The 20,549-nt window shown below is 42.3% G+C and overlaps 1 protein-coding gene and 1 non-coding gene across 3 annotated transcripts; both read left to right on the top strand.

Moving 5' to 3' along the window:
• Positions 1-1,446: 1,446 nt before the first annotated feature.
• On the top strand, positions 1,447-19,866 carry LOC100694874 (parathyroid hormone-related protein). 2 transcript variants are annotated; one of them, XM_003448785.4, is made up of 4 exons: positions 1,447-1,585; positions 14,626-14,737; positions 18,455-18,985; positions 19,213-19,866. In XM_003448785.4, the coding sequence occupies exons 2-3, from the start codon at positions 14,631-14,633 to the stop codon at positions 18,960-18,962; spliced, it is 615 nt and encodes a 204-aa protein (XP_003448833.1). In that variant the 5' UTR covers positions 1,447-1,585; positions 14,626-14,630; the 3' UTR covers positions 18,963-18,985; positions 19,213-19,866. The 2 variants fall into 2 exon arrangements, with proteins under 2 accessions (XP_003448833.1, XP_005475809.1); XM_005475752.3 differs by lacking the exon at positions 1,447-1,585 and adding an exon at positions 14,262-14,532.
• On the top strand, positions 12,281-12,353 carry trnat-ugu (transfer RNA threonine (anticodon UGU)). Its single transcript has one exon. It is a non-coding gene; the product is annotated as a tRNA-Thr (tRNA).
• Positions 19,867-20,549: the final 683 nt, after the last annotated feature.

Below are 20,549 nucleotides of genomic sequence, written 5' to 3'. Positions count from 1 at the left end.
AATATTTGTGATTGGCAATTGATAGTTTAGACTCGACGCTCCCTGATTTGTTCTCCTCGGCGTCCTTCTGCATGGTAACAGTCTTTGACCTCCAGTCAGGGATCTTGTCCTGTGTGCGAAAATTCCTCCCTACCTTACAGTTGTTACCAAGGATCTTTTATTTCCACGCTGATGTCAACTTTAACTGACACAATAAAGTCTCTATTTCTTGTTGACTAGAGCACCGTGTTATCATACACCAAAGGCCAAGCAACCTGTCCTGTCCGAAACTGTATTGTGTAAGCGCGTAGTAATTAACTTTCAACACTCAACTGTGTCTATCCCTCTTAGTTAACCCTTCACACGTGCTTGTATCCTTCTAATGAGGAGTGTATCAACTCTACAATGAGCATACATTACAATGTATGTTAAAAGGATGTTTATTTAAAAAAAAAAAACAACTTATTTCTAACACTTCCACATCCCTTGTAAAAGTTTTCATGGTTGCACTATGAAGACTTTCCCAGCAGAGACACAAATTGACTTTTGCTGCATTTCTGTGGGGAACATAAGGTCGCCGTGTACAGTAAATACTGTTTGGCGTCTCCGGCAGCCAGTCCTGGCACACTGGAAATGGCAGGCAGGCAACGTCTGGCTTCGACTTGCGATGGAGTGTTTGACCTGACGTTCACAACCTCAAACCACGACCCTCTGCTAAACATAGAGAACCTCAGACCAGATGGTATGGCTGGAAACCCGAGCGCTTTGCTTTCGTGTTGGAGATTAGGAGGGATGCTACGCAAGCAGTGGAAGGCGTGACGGACAAACCACTACTACCATGTTTTGGAGCTCTCTCTCTTTTCTCTTTTTTCCCTCCCGCCTCCGGACAGGCAAACAAAAGTCTGCAGCAGGGGGTCGTTATTTAATAGAGTAGAATTAAAACCGAGACAAAAACAGACACAACACCCACCTCGGCTGGTCTGTCTCAATTCTGTTTTCATGACTGGTTGTTAAATTATCACATTAATCTGCCTAAGTAAAGGTTAAGAAGGTGAAAGAATAATATTTTTAAGGTTGTAGGTTTTATTGGCACGCCTCAGTGACGTGCAGAAAAGTAAAAAACACTGAAATTTTTAACAAAGCAAGAGTAAAACAACCACAACTGGTAGAAGAAACCAAATTTACTGGCCGGGAACCAAACACAACAAGGAGCGCTCACATGTGTCATTAGTTCTGACTCTGAATTGAAGTGAAGTTGTGGTGTCTTGTGTTTCCTCTGTTAAACTGAAGGGATGTGGGAGGAGCGCAGAGCAGATAGAGTGAGTAAGTTCATCCATCTAATTATATATGCAGCCTTATGGCTTCTGCTGCTACCATGAGGCGGTGATGATGGCAGTGACCGGCATATGATGTCATCAGGAGGGCTTAACCTTATTTATAAGGCTTTGCAAACCTTCAGGAGCAGAAACACTCCGGCAGACGCCGACAAACCTTCCTCTCTCTTCAGAGGAACACCCCTAATGACAAGAGGAGTGAGGAAATTTTGATTTTCTTTACAACTCCTCATTGGATTCGTAATCAGAAGAAGACAGGAACTCTAAAACTGGTGAGTACAAAATGCAAAACAATTAATTGTTGTCATATGTGCACAGAAGGAGGGAGACGACTTTGAACAGAGTAAAGTAACCAAGATGTTGGGTTTGTGCTTCAGTCTGCAGAGTAGTCCTTCATAGAAAGACAATTCTGTCTTATCCACCACATTTCTGAACAGCAAATTGGGATTAGGGTTGGAGTTGAAGTTAGGTTAATGTCCAAATCTTTGTATAGAACTATAGAATAGCTTTTAACAGAAAATAATATAATGCAAAAATTTATTTATGACACTTATTTAGAAATGTATTATAAGCTAACATCTTCATATTTATTTACTGATCCATCCATTTTTATATATATGACTAAAACTAAACGTAATCCTGCTCCTACCTGTAAATCTAGACGAATGACCAGGTGGATGTTACATTTATTTGAAAGAGATGACTCTGATGGCAAATTATCCAGGTCCAAAGAGAACAAAGCGTAATAAAAACAATTAAAATTTGACCCAGAACCAATAGCACTGATTATTGCCCCTGAGTCGGTCTGATAGGGTCAAGATTGGGTCTTTTAGAACTGAGAGAACCTGTTTGGACAAAGTTTTGAGTGTGTTGGCATGCTGAGGTGCAGTTTAAAGGACAAAAGACTGTACCGTTTGTACAGAAATTGGAAAGATTTAAATATTAGCATGGTTATTGTGTTTATTGGTGACTTTATTACATCCATGTAGCATTTTTTTATTTATTTTTCTAAGTACAAAAATGTGACACTGAGCATAGTAGGGACAATGGAGCATGCGTGCTGTAACAGGTACCAGTCTGAATAGACTAGACAGCTACTAACTACCAACTATATATGAAATATAAATGTAGTCCGTGTAAGGAAGAGGTGGTGGTCATTTTGTGTATGAAAATCTGTCAGAAATCATAGCTAACATTAGAGCAATATCTGATTTTACAGAACATAGCAGAAAGATAATGCAGGGTTTTTGTGTTCATTGAGAAGAAATGCTGTCACCATCAGTTTAAACTATAAAATAGCTGTTAGATACAAGGAGGCTTTAAAATGATCCACCACTAAAGGAAAGACTGAAGGGAGTGGATATTTTTCTACTGTGCTCCCGTCACAGTCCCAGACTCGTGTCCTTCCTCATCCTGTGAATCAGAGAAAAGGAACATTAGCTTTTCTCCGAAGAATGACTCCTATCCGATTCTCATGTTATGCTTTTCTTGTCATATTATTTATGTTTTACTGCACAACACAGCACTGTATGTGAATTCCAGGGAAAACCTGGTTTGCAACTAAAGGTGACTGGCACATGAGTCAAAGATATGTTATTCCACTTCTGAGAAACATGGAATTTATTTTCTTACTTATTAACATTTTCAGACTTCCCACCAAACAGTAACCATAGCACACAGGAAAAACTTTCATATTAGGACTGCATATTTCTGTTTCTATAAGAACTCTTTTGCCAGTGATGAGAAGTTTGAATTACCTATGTGCATGTTTTATACTGTCTACAGATGCCTCACCAAAAGATTTTCTGTTAGCTTGCATGCTGCAGTCTCAGAACAGCTTTAATTCTATATTTGTTATTTTATTTGACTCATGGCCTGTAAATGGCCTGTATTTATATAGCGCTTTACTAGTCCCTAAGGACCCCAAAGCGCTTTACATATCCAGACATCCACCCATTCACACACACATTCACACACTGGTGATGGCAAGCTACATAGTAGCCACAGCCACCCTGGGGCGCACTGACAGAGGCGAGGCTGCCGGACACTGGCGCCACCGGGCCCTCTGACCACCACCAGTAGGCAACGGGTGAAGTGTCTTGCCCAAAGACACAACGACCGAGACTGTCCGAGCTGGGGCTCGAACCGGCAACCTTCCGATTACAAGGCGAACTCCCAACTCTTGAGCCACGATCGCCCTGTATTACTTCTGTATTTGAGATATGCTTTTTATCACTTTGAATGAGAAAAAAGGTTTTAAAAAATTCTGGTTTCCCCCGAAAAAGAAAAAGCCTTTAGCTCATTAGCCTTTAGTTGTTATTTTCTGGTATTAACTATTAATGAAAACTTAAATGTTGTAAAAGTGTTTTGGTGTTTTTCAGCGTGATATTTAAAATGAAAAGTGAAGAGTCTTCTTTTAAATTATTTGGTTTGACATTATTTTCATACTCAGGTCAAGGACAAAACAAAAGTAAAAAAAATAACCTCATCATTTAATTTCTGAAGCGGAGTTTTGAAATCTCGATGAGCTTTGTGCCATCACCATCTTGACTGCAAAAATTTGGATATGATGAGATGGGTTGGTCTGTTTGTAAAACAGACCATTCATTGGCTAACAATTTGTCGCTAGCCAATGAGCATGCAGTTTATCCTCCATTCTGAAAATCGGTATGACCAGGATCTATAAAATAGATTTTATTTTTTGTTCAGTATGATCCAAACTGCGTGACAGAGTCCTTAAGCTTAGTAAGGTTCGAAGTCAGAGCTCTTTTCCTTATATACTGTACTTTGACAGGACCAGAAGTCTTTTTGCAGTGTTATGAGCCGGCTCAAAAGCCGCAACATAAATGTGGAGACTGACACAAAAGTTTAGGAAAAAAAACAGGTTTTATATTACTATTGCTAAAATAGTTGGTACCACAAAGACCATAAAGAGAAAAACTGGTGTGCCTCTCCAAAGTCAGCCTCACCCAGGTCTTTATCCACACCTCACCAGGTGTGGGTAACAAGCTTTATAGTTTAAGACAGATAGACAATAATATAACAGAGAAAACCCAACAATCATATGACCCCCTATGAGCAAGCCCTTTGGTGACAGTAGGAAGAAAAAAAGTCCCTTTTAACAGGAAAAAGCCTTCAGCAGAATCAGGCCCAGGGAGGGGCGGCCATCTGCCGCAACCAATTGGGGAGCATACTAGCAACCAACTACAAATGGAGAGCCATTTCTACACAGTGATCTCGACAAGAGTGGCTCAGCACCACAAAGTGTTATTTCCATCACCTGGCCAACAGCACTCACAAGTGATCCAACAAAAGTAGCTAGATTCTCCACAGCACTAAAGGTAATAGCACAATGCAATCACCTCATCATTTAGCATCCATCAACACTGGTGTACTAGATCAACACACATGGCTACAACTACATACTATATGCCAATTCAACATAAGGCCCACCGGCTTCAACCATAGGACCATAAATAATGAGTGTTCTCAACCTGATCTCTATTTCCTGCAGAGTTAGTGCCACTGGTTTACTTTGAGCAACTCCCAAATACACCATCAACAAAAAACTTTACCTACCTACTCTTCAGTGGAGTACCCGGCTCAAGGAAACTTTAAATGAAAACTTGAGAGCAGGCAGCAGACCAGGGATGTAGTCCACCAAACTCTGAAGCATACCCCAAGAAAACCACCAAACATGATAAACTTAAACAATAAAGGAAAACAACAAACAAGTGCTTCGATGCCTGAAACATATCAACTAATGAGAGTTTGCTCAATCACAGTGAACACTGTAACCATCACTCACCCAATGAAAAAAAACAAAATTTTTGTTTTTCTTAATGTTTACAAAAATATCCAAAATAGAGTCCAAAATATCCTGGATGAGCCCCCATTTTATGTTATGATATAAACATGCCGCAACATAAACTGACATCAAAGTTTCAAAAAGCATAGTTTTTATTTTACTTTTGCTAAAATAGTTTGTATTGCATAGAGCATAAAGACAAAAACTGGTGTGCCTCTCCGAAGTCTGTATCAGACATGTCTTTATCAACACCTCACTGGTCAATTCAGCCCAGGCAACACCTGCAGGCTCTTGCACGGCCACTGCAAAAAGAATAGGGGTTGCAGAGGGGTGTAACAGCAGCCACAGCGTTCAGCATCTGGTGGCCTTAAGATAGAAAGCAGGTTAAAGGCATTTCTGCACAGGCTTTACGTTTCTGACCTGGAAGTTATGTCTATTCTTTATGCTCTTTGTGGTTTTTAGTTAGGTTGTTATGTCATGTCTCTGTGGTGCTCATGATCGATCACTACAATGCATCACTAATGAGTTTGTTTTAATGGATTCTTAAGGGTTTTTTTTTTACAGTTAGCCTGTTTGTTACTATTCAGGAGGAAATGTTTTCTGTTTTGTGGGGTTAGCTTGTTTGCTGCTGGATCCTAATGTCTGAGAATTGCTGATAGTGATTCATCCTTCCTGTAATCCAAACTAAATACAAGCAGGTGGTCCTGTTATCATAGACATATTCACAGACAGCACAGTTTGGTACTAAAGACTGCTTTAGAGAGTCAAATACCTTCAGTGTCTCCCTTTAAATGCTAATCTAATCACAAGCCCAAACCCATAAAGACTGTTTAGCAAGTCAAAACTTCTCAAAACCACTTTCTGTCCTCTCCATATTCTAATCCAGTTTGCTGGCAGTGCAGCACTAACCATAATCAGATCTAATTGAGTGTAGGGACTTGATTGCCTTGGTGGGATCCAAGAGTGACACACCAGCAGATTATGCACACCCATGTGGGGACATCTGCAAAAGTCACCCTAAGAGCCTGAGAGGCAGACAGCAGGCGCCTTCCCCTGGTCTCTCCATGATGCTGGTGTTCGGAGCTCTATGCTGCTCTAACATTCATCCTGCTGAGAGTTAATGCCAGAGAACTGCAGGAATGACTTCTGCTGAGCGTTGCTCTTCCTCTTCAGTTACTTGTGCTGACGTATGATATCGTTTTTTTTAAGTTGCTGGCTCCTGTTGGGAGTTTAGATGACACATCAGTGAAAACAGGCAGTTGGCTTCGATTAACAAAGCCAACTGAGGAACACTGCTCTCTTTGCCTACAACATTACCACTGCAGACTTCGTTCAAGCCTTTCTATCACTCACAGAACCACACAGACTACACCCATGCCATGTATTTTTATAAAGAATCAACAGCACAACTCTGTAAAAACTATAAGAACTTATCAGTCCTGACACATATGAAACTATCCTGCATAAACTGTACATTAGTGCAGAGGAGCCTTTATAAAAACATACTAACTTCACTTAATGTCTTTAGAATATTTCAGGATCCAGCTGTTACATGACGACAAAGAAAGTGGCAGTCTAGGGGAATATTAAAACCAACTGTGGTGGCTACTCGTGCCCAGTTAAACAGCTAACATAGAGCAGCAACCCCACGGACATCCAGCAGGCAGGAAAAATAACTGAAAAAGAAACAATTGCATTTTTTCACAAGGTTTATATAAAAAAATCAAAATGTAGATGACATAGAATAAATATTCTGCCATAATTTAAATCTGATTAAAATCACTCTGTAGGGGTACTTTATGTAAAAAAAAAAAAACACGAGGAAAATTTAAACTTTCAACACAAGGGGGCAGCTTTTACCCAGTGTGGTTACACAACCCAACTACCCGTATATTCTTCTTTGTACGTTAAAAATTATTTTATTGCTTTTAATAGATGGCAAATCTAATTTTCTAGATTGTTTTTCTACAAGCGCATATCATCCAAATATAATAGCAACATAGTACCGCTAATGCTAACATTAGCTTCAGACAATCTGTTGAATGGAAATAATTACACATATCTATGTAGTTTAAAGTAGTGAAAGACTGTGTTGCTAATTTGAGTCTGTTGCACTTGTTCTTGTGATTTAGGTGTTGCTATCAGTTTGTGGAGAGTGGCTAGCTCTAACAGTGCTAGTCGCAGCAGCCTTCTTTCTTTTTTACATCACCAGGTTATTTATTAGCTTACTACAAAACAATCTTCATACCAAGTCACTACTGTGCATGTATTGTTTGTAATAATAAAATAGAAAATGTCAAAAATATCATAGATAGTGAATAGTAAAATAGTAAAATATTATGGAGCTGTTCTTCTTATGACTGACATCACTGGCGGGTGGTGTTTCTGGGTTGCAGTCCTGGTTACTGGTGGGTGGTGTAACATTACAGCTGGTGTTGTGCATTAATAACATATGAATAAGTTTGACTGAGTTATTTTTGTGCTGCTGTGTAATGTCGTGCAGCTGACTGGAACAAGTGTGTATTTGTGATTATTCCACCTTGAAGTGAGGCATGAACACTGCTGGAACTGTTGGCCTCACACTCTGAACAGACGTGATGGCACTTGCGCGATGGTAGCTGTAAGACTCGCCCTAAATCACAAAGGAGTTTTTGCCGTGAGGACTGGAGGCCGCGGGGAAGGGTGATGGATGAAGATGACTGAGCGATGATGAAGAGACCAGGAGTAGTCACTCCCTCTCCCTCGCTCAGGGGTGGCCTTCCCCTCGCTCTCATTTTGACCTCTGGCTTACCTCCTCCTCCTCGCGGCCCCGTCCTCGCTCAGCGGTGACATGTTTGACCGGAGGAATTCAGGAATGTACAGTTTGTATTTGGATGGACAGAAACTCTCAGCCTCCCACCCTCTTGTTTTACTCTCATTCACTTTATACAACCCACGCCCACCACAGGAACACATGCTCCACCACCGTGGTCCAACCACAAACAGTAATTCCTTGACTATGAGAGCTGCTGCAGAGAGATTCCCAGAGTTTTCTACTCCCCACCCCGACCTCATGACCAGCTGACACGATTGGAAATTCACAGCGTGCTTATCAGAGTTTGGGTGGAAGAAAGTTGTTTTAAAGAGACAGGAGAGCCACTGGGCTGCACCAAGGCCCGATGTGAGATAAAGAAGGATTACTTTGAGCTGTGAACCATACAAAGCTACTCTAGCAAAGTCCAAATGTTTCCTCAGTGTTGTGGCAGGTTTTCTGTTGAGCATCTCCTTAGACACCCCTTACCTGACCGTGTTGTGACGACTTATAGGAGACGCAGGGGCTCTCAGGAGGGAGTCAGGGCCATGGATGGGGGTGCATGCCAACAGTACATGGCTTTGTGTGTAGAATTGTTTTCAAAAGCAGAGAGGCAGGGGAGGCGGGGGCGCCGTCGCACAGATTAAAAGCGGACATTTGTTTTGTGTATGTGGTGCTCTGCCAAAACCCAGCAATTTTCTGTGAATGTAAAACAGCTTTCCTGGCTCAGACCCCACAGGCTGCTCGCTGCCAGGAAAAGACTTTTTTTTCCTTGTACCTGTTTACATGCAGGTAAAGTGGCTTTCACAGGCCAAAAGCACATGAGAGCTTTCTTTCCAGCCTCTGGAGGAGGAGGAGGGACATGGACAGGTCGTGTTTCCCGCCACAGACCCACGGCATTCCTCCATTTGTCCTCTGGTGTAAAGAGGATCTGCTGGACTTCATGTTCCTGAATCAGCTCCAACCTGAGGAGCTCATAAACTGGAAGGAACTCGACTAATTTGCAGACAAACTGTGGGGAAAACGACTCCCCTGATTCCCTCTGGCATTAATCATTCACCATCAAATGTTGACTTGTTTTATACTGCGAGCAGTGACTGGGGAGGGAACAATGGATTCTGTTTATGATCACTAATGAATGAAAAGCGCAGCAGAAAGCTCTGTTGCATCACCGCGTCCAGGGCTCATGTTGGCAGCCTGCAGGTTTAACAAATAATGTGTTCATTGTGTGCTTCTCATGTTCATGCAGTGACCTTTACAGTGAAGCTGCTATTTCTGGGTAAAAATCAAGGACGCATCAATAGACCACAGTCGCCAAGCCAAAATGTTTGAGATAATTGGGTAAATTGAAAACACAGCCTGACTCAACTGCACCAGTTGCCTTAGACTCAGAGTCCGTGCTGCAGGGAACCCCTGATAAATATCTATATGTGCACGAAGGAGGAGCACAGCCCTTCTGAAACTCCAGGAGGCCGTCAGTGATGTTAGCTAAACATTTTCAGAGCGCACGGTGGGCTAATCTTCACCTTTCATGCTGCTCTTTATGCTTAGAGGAGCTGATGAAGGCTCGGGTTAGCTGGTACACTGATTAAAGCTGTCCCAACATAAACCCAGGTCCAGCTCTTTAAATACAGAAAGCCAGCCAAGGCAGAGTCTGCATGTAACTCAAGGAGGGTCCAGCTAGGATGTTTTAGCTTTATTTATTCATATCTGTTTGGCTGGACAAGAGAAGAAACATCTAAAAGAGAAGGAGGAGGAAGGAGTGCAGGACAAACATCAGGAGTTACAGAAACCAGCGTCCGTTTACTTTTCTGGCACATGCTCAGTGAGGTGTTTGCTGTGCAGAGAGCCTGAACACTCTCAAGTATTAGGCCATCTGTAAACAGGTCAGCATGGACGCTTCTGTCTCCAAAAAAACAATCTAGTGAAGGCTAAAATGCTAACATTGAGATGTGAAAATGAAGCTTAGAAACCCTTGTGTTTTATCACAGTGGCTACATGCAGTTTGGATTTTGACTTTAGAGAACTCACTATTATACCTCTCGCACATGGATTGATCAGCTGATGGCCCAAATGCATCTCTGAGGTCTTCGCTGGATGTTTTCCTCTTTCTTCTTGACATGACTTTCAGATATCGGTCATCTGCTGTAGAAAGTCTTTGAGGCCGCACACTCTTTTTTTTTTTTTGTCCTTCACTTGTCCAGTTTCCTCCCTTTTTTAAACTGACACTTCACACCGTGCTGACATATGCTAGGTTTTTAGCTAACAGCTCTTTGGGAATCACCTCATTTATGCAAAAATACACTTTTCTGTCAAACTGTGTTATCGTTGGCATTTTTCACAGATTCAGCTAAAGAAATGGGAAGAAATAAGAATCAGATTTAGTGGGCTTAACAAAAAAAAAAAAAAAAAATCATTCCTCTGAAAATCATCAGTACAAGGACTGGACTTGAAATGAGTCGAAAAGCAGCCAGAGTCCAAAGAAGAACTGTAAAAGCCTGGAGAAGTAATGCTAAAGAAATAAAAAAAAAAAATAAAAAAAAAAAATTCACAAAGTCTGGCTCAAAGAAATAGACAGAAATGAGGGGTGGCTTAAGACTTTTGCACAGTAGTGTAGATCATGTGGTTTTGATGCTGTTGGTGGATTCATGCTACAATGAAGGATAATTTATAAACTGTAATTATATCTAAGTGGAACTCCTGTTTGGGAATCGGTGCTCACATTCCTGAAGAGAAAGCCAAGAAATGTTTGTGTGCACTCAGACGTCAGTTGGCTGAAACGTCAGTAACATCAATCTCCCGTCTATTGTTTCTAATCATGCTTCGAACCTAGCGTTTCCATGGCGCTAGGTTATAAAAACTTGTACAATTGCACATAAATCTCAGCTTCAAACATGCAAAATGTCGGTGCCACATGCTTGAGTAAACATTTTTTCCCACCAGTGATTTCCCCGCCGCAGAGATAAGACCCGCTGAGTGTGTGCTGGACTGCGTTTTTCTGTGAGATCTGGTCTTAATTGTGGGAAGCGACAGCTGGAACACATTGCTGATATTTCAACGAGTGTCAGTCAGAGCGGGGAAGGGCGATGGTGCTGCTGCCCGCCGTGTTTGTCTGACTTACTCTTGTTTGCTCTCACGTATGTGGGGGTTAACTTAGGAAACTTGGGGGCTCCACTTGAAGCCAGAAGTTTGATGTAAAGATTTGTATTCTGATCATTTAATGTTTACATACTGAGTAAAACAGGTCTGTTAGTTTTCTCAGTGATCAGAACATTTATCTGTTTCACTGCAAAACTGCACTGTTAATGTATTTCATAGATTAAATGAATTTTTTTTTTAAAAGCAGCAGTTAAAAGTATAAATTCAGCTTACATCAGGTGTGTTATGCACATTTCTCGGACAAAATTAAATAAAACATTTAAATCTGGTGTTTTTGCAAGACATCGTTACTCAAAGCTTTTTTTAAACAAATATGCCGTTCAATCCATCCATTCGCTTCCGCTTATCCTTTCCAGGGTCGCTGGAGCCTATCCCAGCTGTCATAGGGCAAGAGGCAGGGTACACCCTGGACAGGTCGCCAGTCTGTCGCAGGGCCAACACACAGGGACAGACAACCATTCACGCTCACATTCACACCTGGTGACAATTTGGAGTATCCAATTAACCTATCTCCTCAAACTGCATGTCTTTGGACGGTGGGAGGAAGCCGGAGTACCCGGAGGGAACCCACGCAAACACAGGGAGAACATGCAAACTCCACACAGAAAGACCCCGGCCTGATGGTGGAATTGAACTCAGGACCTTCTTGCTGTGGGGCAACAGTGCTAACCACCGTGCCACCGTGCCGCCAACTGTTCAATCCACAAATTATAAAAAATTTCTTCTGCTTTCAGGATGACGTGCCGCCTGTTTTAGCTGTAACTCCTCAGCCAAACATTCAATAGAATTCAAAATTCATTACTTCATTTTGGCTCATCAGATTTGAAAAATAAAAACCTACCATGTCTAAAAAAACAAAGAAATTGCTAATATGTCACAAATATTAACAGTTTTAATGGCTTTTCTTAAAGGTTGTTCTTAGAGCTTGAGTGGCAGTGTAGCCAATTCTCAGACTAGCTTAATGAGGTCATAATGTCTAAAAATCATAAAAAAAACAAAAACTGAAGTTTGAGGTCAAATTCAACTAACTTAAGTAGTTAATACAATGTGGGACATGTATTTTGAAACATCAGTTTAAACTTCACTTTTGTGTTGCTTTAGCTCTTGTGCATGTCCCAAAATCTTAGAAGCTCACAGACTTCATGAGAGGGAGGCCTCTCACCTGAGTGCTGGCCAGGTGTGGTGGGTGGAGCTTCACCTTGCATACCAGGCTCCATAGCTCAGGGGTTAGAGCACTGGTCTTGTAAACCAGGGGTCGTGAGTTCAAATCTCACTAGAGCCTAGCTTTATGGAGAGTGTACACTCAACAGACTATGATTCACACTGTTTCCTGGGTAGAAATCCTCTGTGACTGTTTTATTTTTAACCTTGGTGACGCTTCGAAATGGAGTCTAGAAACTGCTAGGTGGCTATGTCCATCTTTCACATACAGTCTATCCATGGAGTTACTATGAGTGTTTTTTTTAACATCATGATGGAAACCAGCTGCTTCAGTAGGCTTTAAAATACAGAAGTGTATTGTTTCCAGAGTGTAAGTCTCATATTTGCATGTTCGCTTTCTCCCGACTTATAAATCTGATCTGTTGTAATTAAACTGAATCATTTCTGTCAGCAGCTCCGTCCCCACACGTTGATCTCTACACCTGATTACAGGAATCTGATCTAATCTGATCTAATCACGTTAAATACGACTCAGCTGGAAACATTCCTCATGTGTGAGGATCAAACAGCCTCAGACCACCAACACTGTCATCGCTCTTATGTAAGCTCTCCTCCCGCACAGCGTATGGAGCTAATGCAGAGCTACACTAAATACAGATGAATCTGAACTTTTCCAGGATTTTTATCTTTATTTTACGTAACTTTAAGGTTGTTAAACTTTCCCTTTCTACTCTTATGAACAAGTCAGCCCATGAAATATTAGAATTAAAAGTTAATGAACTTTACAGTGAAATGTTATCAAAATGTATGTAATTTAATTACATCCCATTTGCAGATTAAGATAGATGAAAGTACAGTTTTGCATACTTGTTAAAGTAAACTCTCACGTCTCACTCACAACAATATGAAACAATAATGGACCGCTCAACTTTCTTCATAGTTTCAAAATGTCCTGATCTGCAGTGTCTTCATACACATGTTTTGTTTTCTGTGCACGTCCTCGCTGCACTGACAGGTCAGGGCTGAACCTGCCAGACCTCATCACCCTCCTTTGATTTTGTCCTCAGAGGCATCGTACCTGAGACAAACCACCTAACTCCTCGAATCTAAAGGCCAGTGATGGCTCACAGTCGCTGCTGACACCCGCTGTCAGTGTGCATCACTCACAAACCATCACCAAGTTCAGGCACAGCGACGCTGCCATCGCCTGATATCACAGACTTCACTTTCGGTTTTACTGAACTGAATATTGAGATTTAATAAAAGGGAATCACAGTCGAGCCGTGATCAGCACTGAAGAAAACCAATTTAAAAAAATACATGTTCTGCTTTCAGTTTTTCTGACTGGCTGCCCCTCACATGTGGAGGGTTTGAAGAACATGTGGTGGGCTCATGTGCCTCTGATGGCCTAACAAAGATATTCCTGCTATGATGTCATACAGAAAACCGGGTGAATATTAAGAGCTTTGTGAGGGGTTGACATAACTTTTTTATTATTTAATAAAAAGTTAAATTAATTAATCATTTAGTGATTAAATGATGCCGAGTAGGGTGTGGGCTGATTTTCCACTAAAATCCAAAAGATGTGATGTTTATTTTCTCAGTGAGCAACACTTACATTAGCTTACATTAGACACAGAATATATACACTGGTGTCTGAAGTTATAAAAAGTTGCTTTAAAAATGAGTTTAAATGTCGTTCATGTTTTTTACATCACAACAATATCCTTGTTGTGATGATTTAGACCTTGATAACTGTGCAGTGACAGTGTGAAAGGCTGACATGCAGCTGCAGGAATGACTGACTTTATGAAGTATGTGCTGCCGTCTGTGGCCTCAGATTCTGTGCTGTTGGCACTAACTGACCTCCGTAGCTCCAGCTGTGGTTCTTGCTTTTGTTGCTGCTCGAGCGCCACCTTCCTGCCATGTTTCCTCCTCTGCTCCCCTCCCTGAAGGAGGCGTGAGGAGGCCCTCCTCTCTGTTAACAAGTCCTCCCCTTTCCCGTCTCTGACCTGCAGCAGCTCTCAGGCAGCATGCAACAAACGCTCCCATCAGAGCGACCTGCAGCACTGCAGTCGGGCTCACCTTTAACCGCTGGAGCTGCAGCTGGATGACCTCCCTGCTCACTCTGTGAGGAGGCTTTAAACTGGGAACAAACCAAAGAGGAGCTGCTGGATGAGTTTTAGCTTGTCGGGATTGCTTTTTTCCCCTAAAGGTGTCATCACCTGGATTTTCTCCTGAGACAGTTTGAGAAAGGACTCGTTTTCTGTGTTTTTCTGTTTCTGTGCTGCTGTGGGAACGTAAGTTTCCTGTGAACTTTTCTTCTCGTGTTTGGGTTAAACTACTGTTTGGTGAAATGAGAGAGATGACTTTCTTGTTTCTTCTCTTTGCAGAAACAATGTTCTTCTCCAGGACAGTCCTGCAGCAGTGGTGCTTTGCTGTCTTCTTGCTCTGCTCTCCGGTGCCGCACTTTGGACGGCCGATTGATGCCCTGAGCAGCAGAATGTAAGTCTGGATTTCATTTTTGAGTCTTTTCATGTGCTTCCAGCAGCTCGCCTCATCACGGTGGGTGAGCTGCAGGCTGGAAAATGTGCTCGTTTGTGTTTAGTTAGCCCTCGCCCACCTGTATGTTTACCCTGAGCAGAGACCATCTCGGTGCGATAAACCCCTCCGACCTCCCTCGCTGTCCTCTCAGAGCGTTTGGGAGTGAGCTGGATGAATAATGCTGATGTTCGGCTCGGCTTGGGACCAAACCAAACCTGCTCAGCTGTTTGATGCCAAGCAGAATAAATGCTCCTTCACGCTGCTCGGCCAGAATTTTAAACACACTTCAGGAGCTTTTTTTCCACTTTGGAAAGATCATATCGCTGAGATGGTTTTTGGATGTAAGCGTTGGGAGGATGCTCTGAGCCGACGCTGAAGGAGGAGGAGGAGGAGAGCGGAGTGATTCAGAGCTCCGGCTTTTCCTTAACGGGCTCCAGACATTTCCCTCGCCGTGTGTGATATGTACCTAATGGGATTTTTGGGGGGACGGGGTTCACGCTACCTGGGTGGAAAGAAAAACAAGAGCGCAGTGAAGAGATCAAAAATCAGCCAGCGGTGGGAGCTATTGACCTCTGACCCTGTTTTCCGTAGACCTGATTGTAGTTCAGTATGTTTTCTTTAATACTAAAAAAATATAAATTTTCATGGTTTTTCATGTTTAATTTGTGCTTCTCAGGCTGTCAAACGTGAACTTTAGGTAGTCATAAAGCAGTTTTATGAAAGATATGTCTCATTTTTTCTGTTAAGGAGTTACACGTTAACAAATGAATGATTGCACATTAATTTGTTTCAAGGTATTTCAAATCTTTTAAACTTAAAACTATTTCGTTTTTAATCACCGGGTCGACGTAATGACCTCTCGACTGCGCTGACTTTATGTGCAAAGCATTTCTTTGTTGATTTTAGAGATCTTAACAAAGTCAAACTGGAGCTTTTCTTGTAATACTGTTTTGAATCAGGAGATGGCGCAGTGATTAAATTTAAACTTTAACTGTTAAATCGGTCACAGAGTAAAAGCAACAACTATTGGTGAACCCAGAGCGCGACTAAAAAGGGCGAACACGTCTCAGCTAGCGCTGCCCCCTAGTGGTGAAAGTTTTAGTTAAAATCTGCAGCGAGTGATTAAAAAAAGTGCCTTTAAATCTGGAGCCAATAACAATCATAATAATAAAAATAATGATAATAATAATAATAACAATGACTGTCAGGATTTTGTGGTATTCTTCATTTTTTTTTCTGGGTGTCTTGTGGTGTGGTTGTTTTTGGGCTAATGCAGGAATAATTCTAGTGTTTTATTTGCCGGACAAAAAAAAGTTGCAAATTTCTTTTAAAAGGTGTCGTAACATCAGAAAGATTCATCAGAATCAGAGCGGCCCGGTACCGTCAGCCATCAGGGTCGTGAATCATCTCTAACCACTCGCCGCTGCCTTTAGGAAACACTCGTCTTTCACTCGTCTCCCACAGAGAGAAACAATTAAGAGCCGGCAGGCTGAGGACGGGGGCGCTGGAGCGCTGCCACTGCAGGATGTCCCGGCCTGTTTTCCCGCTCCTCCTCCTCTCTGTGGAGTGTTTGATGTGACTGTTATTAAAGGTAAAACAGAACCAGATCGGCTTTCAAAGGCGGCGATTTACAGGAAATATCTGTATGCATATAAACACAAGCTGCTGTTGAGGCCGCCTGTGTGTTCTGCTCTGGATATTTTTATTATTCAGCAGGAAAAGCTGAATGAGAAGCGGCAGCTCAGTCATCAGGCTTCACTTACTCAGTTTGCTCTATGAAGCAGGAGGAGGAGGAGGGCATCATGGGAACCTCCGGTATCTGAAGCTGTTTGTGTGCTCACACACCTGAAGTGTCTGGGCGGCGTTGGCGCTCAGCAGTGTGCAGCCATCGACCCGTGTCTCAGAGACTCGCAGTAAAGCAACATTGCAGCAAAGCCTGAATCCCTCACAGCTTTGCAGATCTTTGATTTATAAAACTTAACAAGTTTCAGCATTTTTGAGATTATACCTCTGTGCTGTAACAGGGGATGCATCCTCGAACTGAGACTGAGTAATTATCATAGCCTCTGTATGAGGACTCACACATGTCAGCATAGTCCTGCATAGAGCTCACAGGAGGTGCTGCAGGGGATGTGAGGTCAAAAACCTGAGGGGCAAAACAAGAGAAAGCAAGAGACATAGATAAAAGCGCTGTATGAATGTGTGTGTGTGTGTGTGTGTGTGTGTGTGAGTCTTTGAGTGGTATGAGTGATCAGCTGAGTGGAAACGGGTCCATTTACCCTAACGCACCATGGAAAGCATAAATCCTGACGATGGTGTCGGTCAACTTGTAAACCTAAATCAGCTGTTACTCCGTGTTGCGACACAGCAGCCTGCCATCGTTGTGATTCGTATTGAAAAAAAATTGATGAACTTTAAGAGAGAAACTTCACTAATGTTGTGGAGGTGAAATTGTGCAGGCTCTGCTTGGATTCAGCGTGTTGGTGGTTTGGTTAAACCAGCATGAAACTGCTTGTTAAAATCAATAAGATGGATGAAAGTTTAAGCTTAAGATGCTTTAAGATGAAAGTTGAGTTAAACGGGTGAGTTTTAAATATGTGCTCCCTGGTACAGGTGTTATGAAGGACGAAATTATCCACGGACACACCGTGTCAGGCTGTAAACTCACTGCTGGAGCCTCTGCTGGACGTCAGAGGAACTGCAGCTTCATTTTTTTAGGCCTTCATTCTTCAAACTGTGGAGTTTTAACTGTGGCGCTGCTGCAGTTGACCCTAAATGATCGTAACTCTCATGGTGTTTTTGCTGACTCCTCTGATGGGTTTTCAGCTAAAATAGAGTCGATAGATTTTTTATGACTCACTTTTTCAGTGTGGAGGAATGTGCAGCTTCATTTCAGAATCACAGCAGCTTTTTTTTTTCCTCCACCACATTTAATTGGCACGAAGTGTTTGTGGCAGCAGTTTTTGTAATCCCTCAAGGGTCTGAGTGCCACGAATGTGCCGGTTAACATCCACGCTGATGAAGAGTGAAAAGCGTTGGCTGCGCTCATGTTCATCTAAAAGGAGAGAAAGCCCTCCTGGACCTCCTCGTGCAGGGCGGGGATCTTCTGTATCACTTTTAAAAGGCTTGGAAAGCAACGGCACGGCTGTGGTTTGATGAATCAGGTCATTTCTCTGCATGGATGCAACAGCGCTGTCCAAAAACAACTGGAGAGGAAAGACAGCAGCGAAACCTGTGTTCAAGAAATGCCGTCACATTTATAAAGGAGAAGGATACGGTTTCTGCTTCATTTCAAACTGTTTGCCTGTGCTGCCCTCTGCTGGTCAGTCAGGTGAACACTAAAATGCCAAAAGTATGTGGACAACAGAGAGGAACCCACAATAATGCACATGTGTTTAGCTTCATCAATAAGCCTGTAAAAACAAATATTAGACCAAATTTTTCAACAATAAAAATATTATTTTATTTTGCATGGTTCAGTTTGAAGTGCTTCCTGTGGTGTAGATGGTAACACTTTTGATTCCAGCCAGAGTCACCTCAGGGTGTTTTTATTTAAGGAGAAACCTGCAGAGATGAGCTCTGAAACATTTAAAAGGACGTTGTTGTTTTTGTTTGATTGAAAATCTTTTCGAATGAAAAGCTTCATGTAAACAAACCTTCTCTCTTTCTTCTGTTCAGGAAACGCTCGGTGAGTCACGCTCAGCTGATGCACGACAAAGGCCGGATGATGATGGAACATGAGCGTGTTTTACTCCTGAAGGCGCTTTTGGACGAAGTCCACACGGCAGAGATCCGTGACCTCCCTGTGCGGACCACCGGGGGAGGCGGGAGCAGCAGCGACGCCGGGGTGCCGGGGGTCGGCCTGGGAATCAACCTCAGCACCACCGGCAGCACCCTGCACTCCAAACCCCCCGGAGGCACCAAGAACCTCCCCATCAGCTTTCGGCTGGAGGAGGAGGAGGGCACCAACCTGCCACAGGAGACCAACAAGTCGCAGACATACAAAGACGGCGTGATTAAAATGTCGGGCAAAAAGAAGAAGAAATCGAGGGCTGGGAAGAGGAGGGAAGGGGAAAAGAGGAAGAGGAGGGCACGCTCTTTGGGCTGGAGGCTGGAGGATGAACTGGGGAGCGGACTCCACCTGGAGTGGAGGTCTCTGCTCGGCCTGCAGAGGGCGCTGCATTAAAACGCCGTCAGTCTCTGACGAAGGTGAGTCCAAACAGCTGACCTGGTTTTCAGAACATGATCACATGATTAGAGAGTTTTCAGAACACGTGTGTGCCGCGTTACAGCTGCAGATACTGCAGCAGTGCGCTGACTCTGTGCTGTGTCAGTGTTGTGGAGCTGAGATGATGATGTCTGAAAAACAGGGCGGACAGTTAGAGCTCTGTGAATAAACCCTGATTCACCTGTTTTTCTCCGTCTCTGTGTTGCAGAAACCTTCGGACGGTCGGAGTGGACTCCTAAATGCTCACATTACAGACTCTGTAACTGTGATTGTTTGGAAAGAAATTGGAAAATATTTATTGTGTGTAAATATTCTAAATATAGCAGAGTAGATAGCAGAATATGATAAGAAAAAAAACCTTATTGGCGCTCGGCAGGGCGACAGATTTTACTCTTTGTGAATCCTTGCTTTTCCCTTTTTAAAATTTCAATTATGTTCAGTTTTTTGCAGTAATTTATTTTGTCTGAATGGTGTATTTATTTTGTAAATGTATCGAGGTGCTGCTGACCTTCTATATTTTTGTACCATAATGCACTTTAGATATATAAATATAAATATATATACCATTAATTTTGCTCATTGACTTGTGTTTGTGGGTGATTGAAATGAAGAAAAACGACGGTTGTCTCTCTGTGTTACCTTTCAGTCGGTCTGTCCAAGGGTCCAGTTTTCATTTGTTTGTTTTTTTGTTTCTCTGCTGCTGTTTGTTCGATTGTTTTCAGTTTGTTGTCTTCAAACCGCTCTGCTTCTCACGGCCAAACTTCACATGTGTACATAAACCAAACACGGCTCCATATTGTTGTTTTTGGCACTTGCACTGAGATAAACAGCCTGTACTGAATGGATTAAACATTTGACAGTATCTTTCTCTCAGCCTCTCGTGTCTTTGTTTCATTATTGCTAACACTTATCATTTTTCTCCACACCCTCACTGAACAGCTGTATCTAATAAGAGGGTCATTGTGGGTGTGGAGGAAAAACCATTCCTACCTGTGGTGGATTAAACCTTAAAACTCCTCCTCATGACTCATGGACTGTTTTTTTACCTGTAATATCTTGTCTATACTGCAAATAGTATTGTTCAACTTAGAATACTTTATTTTAATTTTACATCTCAGTTTAGTTAAGTTTTTCTGTACCAAACAAGAGGTTGATGAGCATATATGACCAATAGTTAACATCGCTCCCCAATGTGCCTTACAAACCTTTTCTTAATGAGTAACCATAGACAATGAGAATACAGCTATGTAATACAGTTAGCATGATTCCCTGGGTCTTATATCAGACTACTGCTTGTGCCATGTGGACAGTTGTTAAACAGCTAACAGATCATCTGCAGAGGAACGACTTATTTGAAGAGTTTCAGTCAGGTTTCAGAGCTCATCACAGCACAGAAACAGCTTTAGTGAAGGTTACAAATGATCTTCTTATGGCCTCTGACAGTGGACTCATCTCTGTGCTTGTCCTGCTAGACCCTAGGCAACCGTTCGATACTGTTGACTATAATATCCCATTAGAAAGATCAGAGCATGCTGTAGTCATTAC

The sequence above is a fragment of the Oreochromis niloticus genome, linkage group LG17 (genome assembly GCF_001858045.2).
Source record: "Oreochromis niloticus isolate F11D_XX linkage group LG17, O_niloticus_UMD_NMBU, whole genome shotgun sequence".
NCBI lineage: Eukaryota > Metazoa > Chordata > Actinopteri > Cichliformes > Cichlidae > Oreochromis > Oreochromis niloticus.
This window is presented reverse-complemented; position numbering and strand designations above follow the sequence as displayed.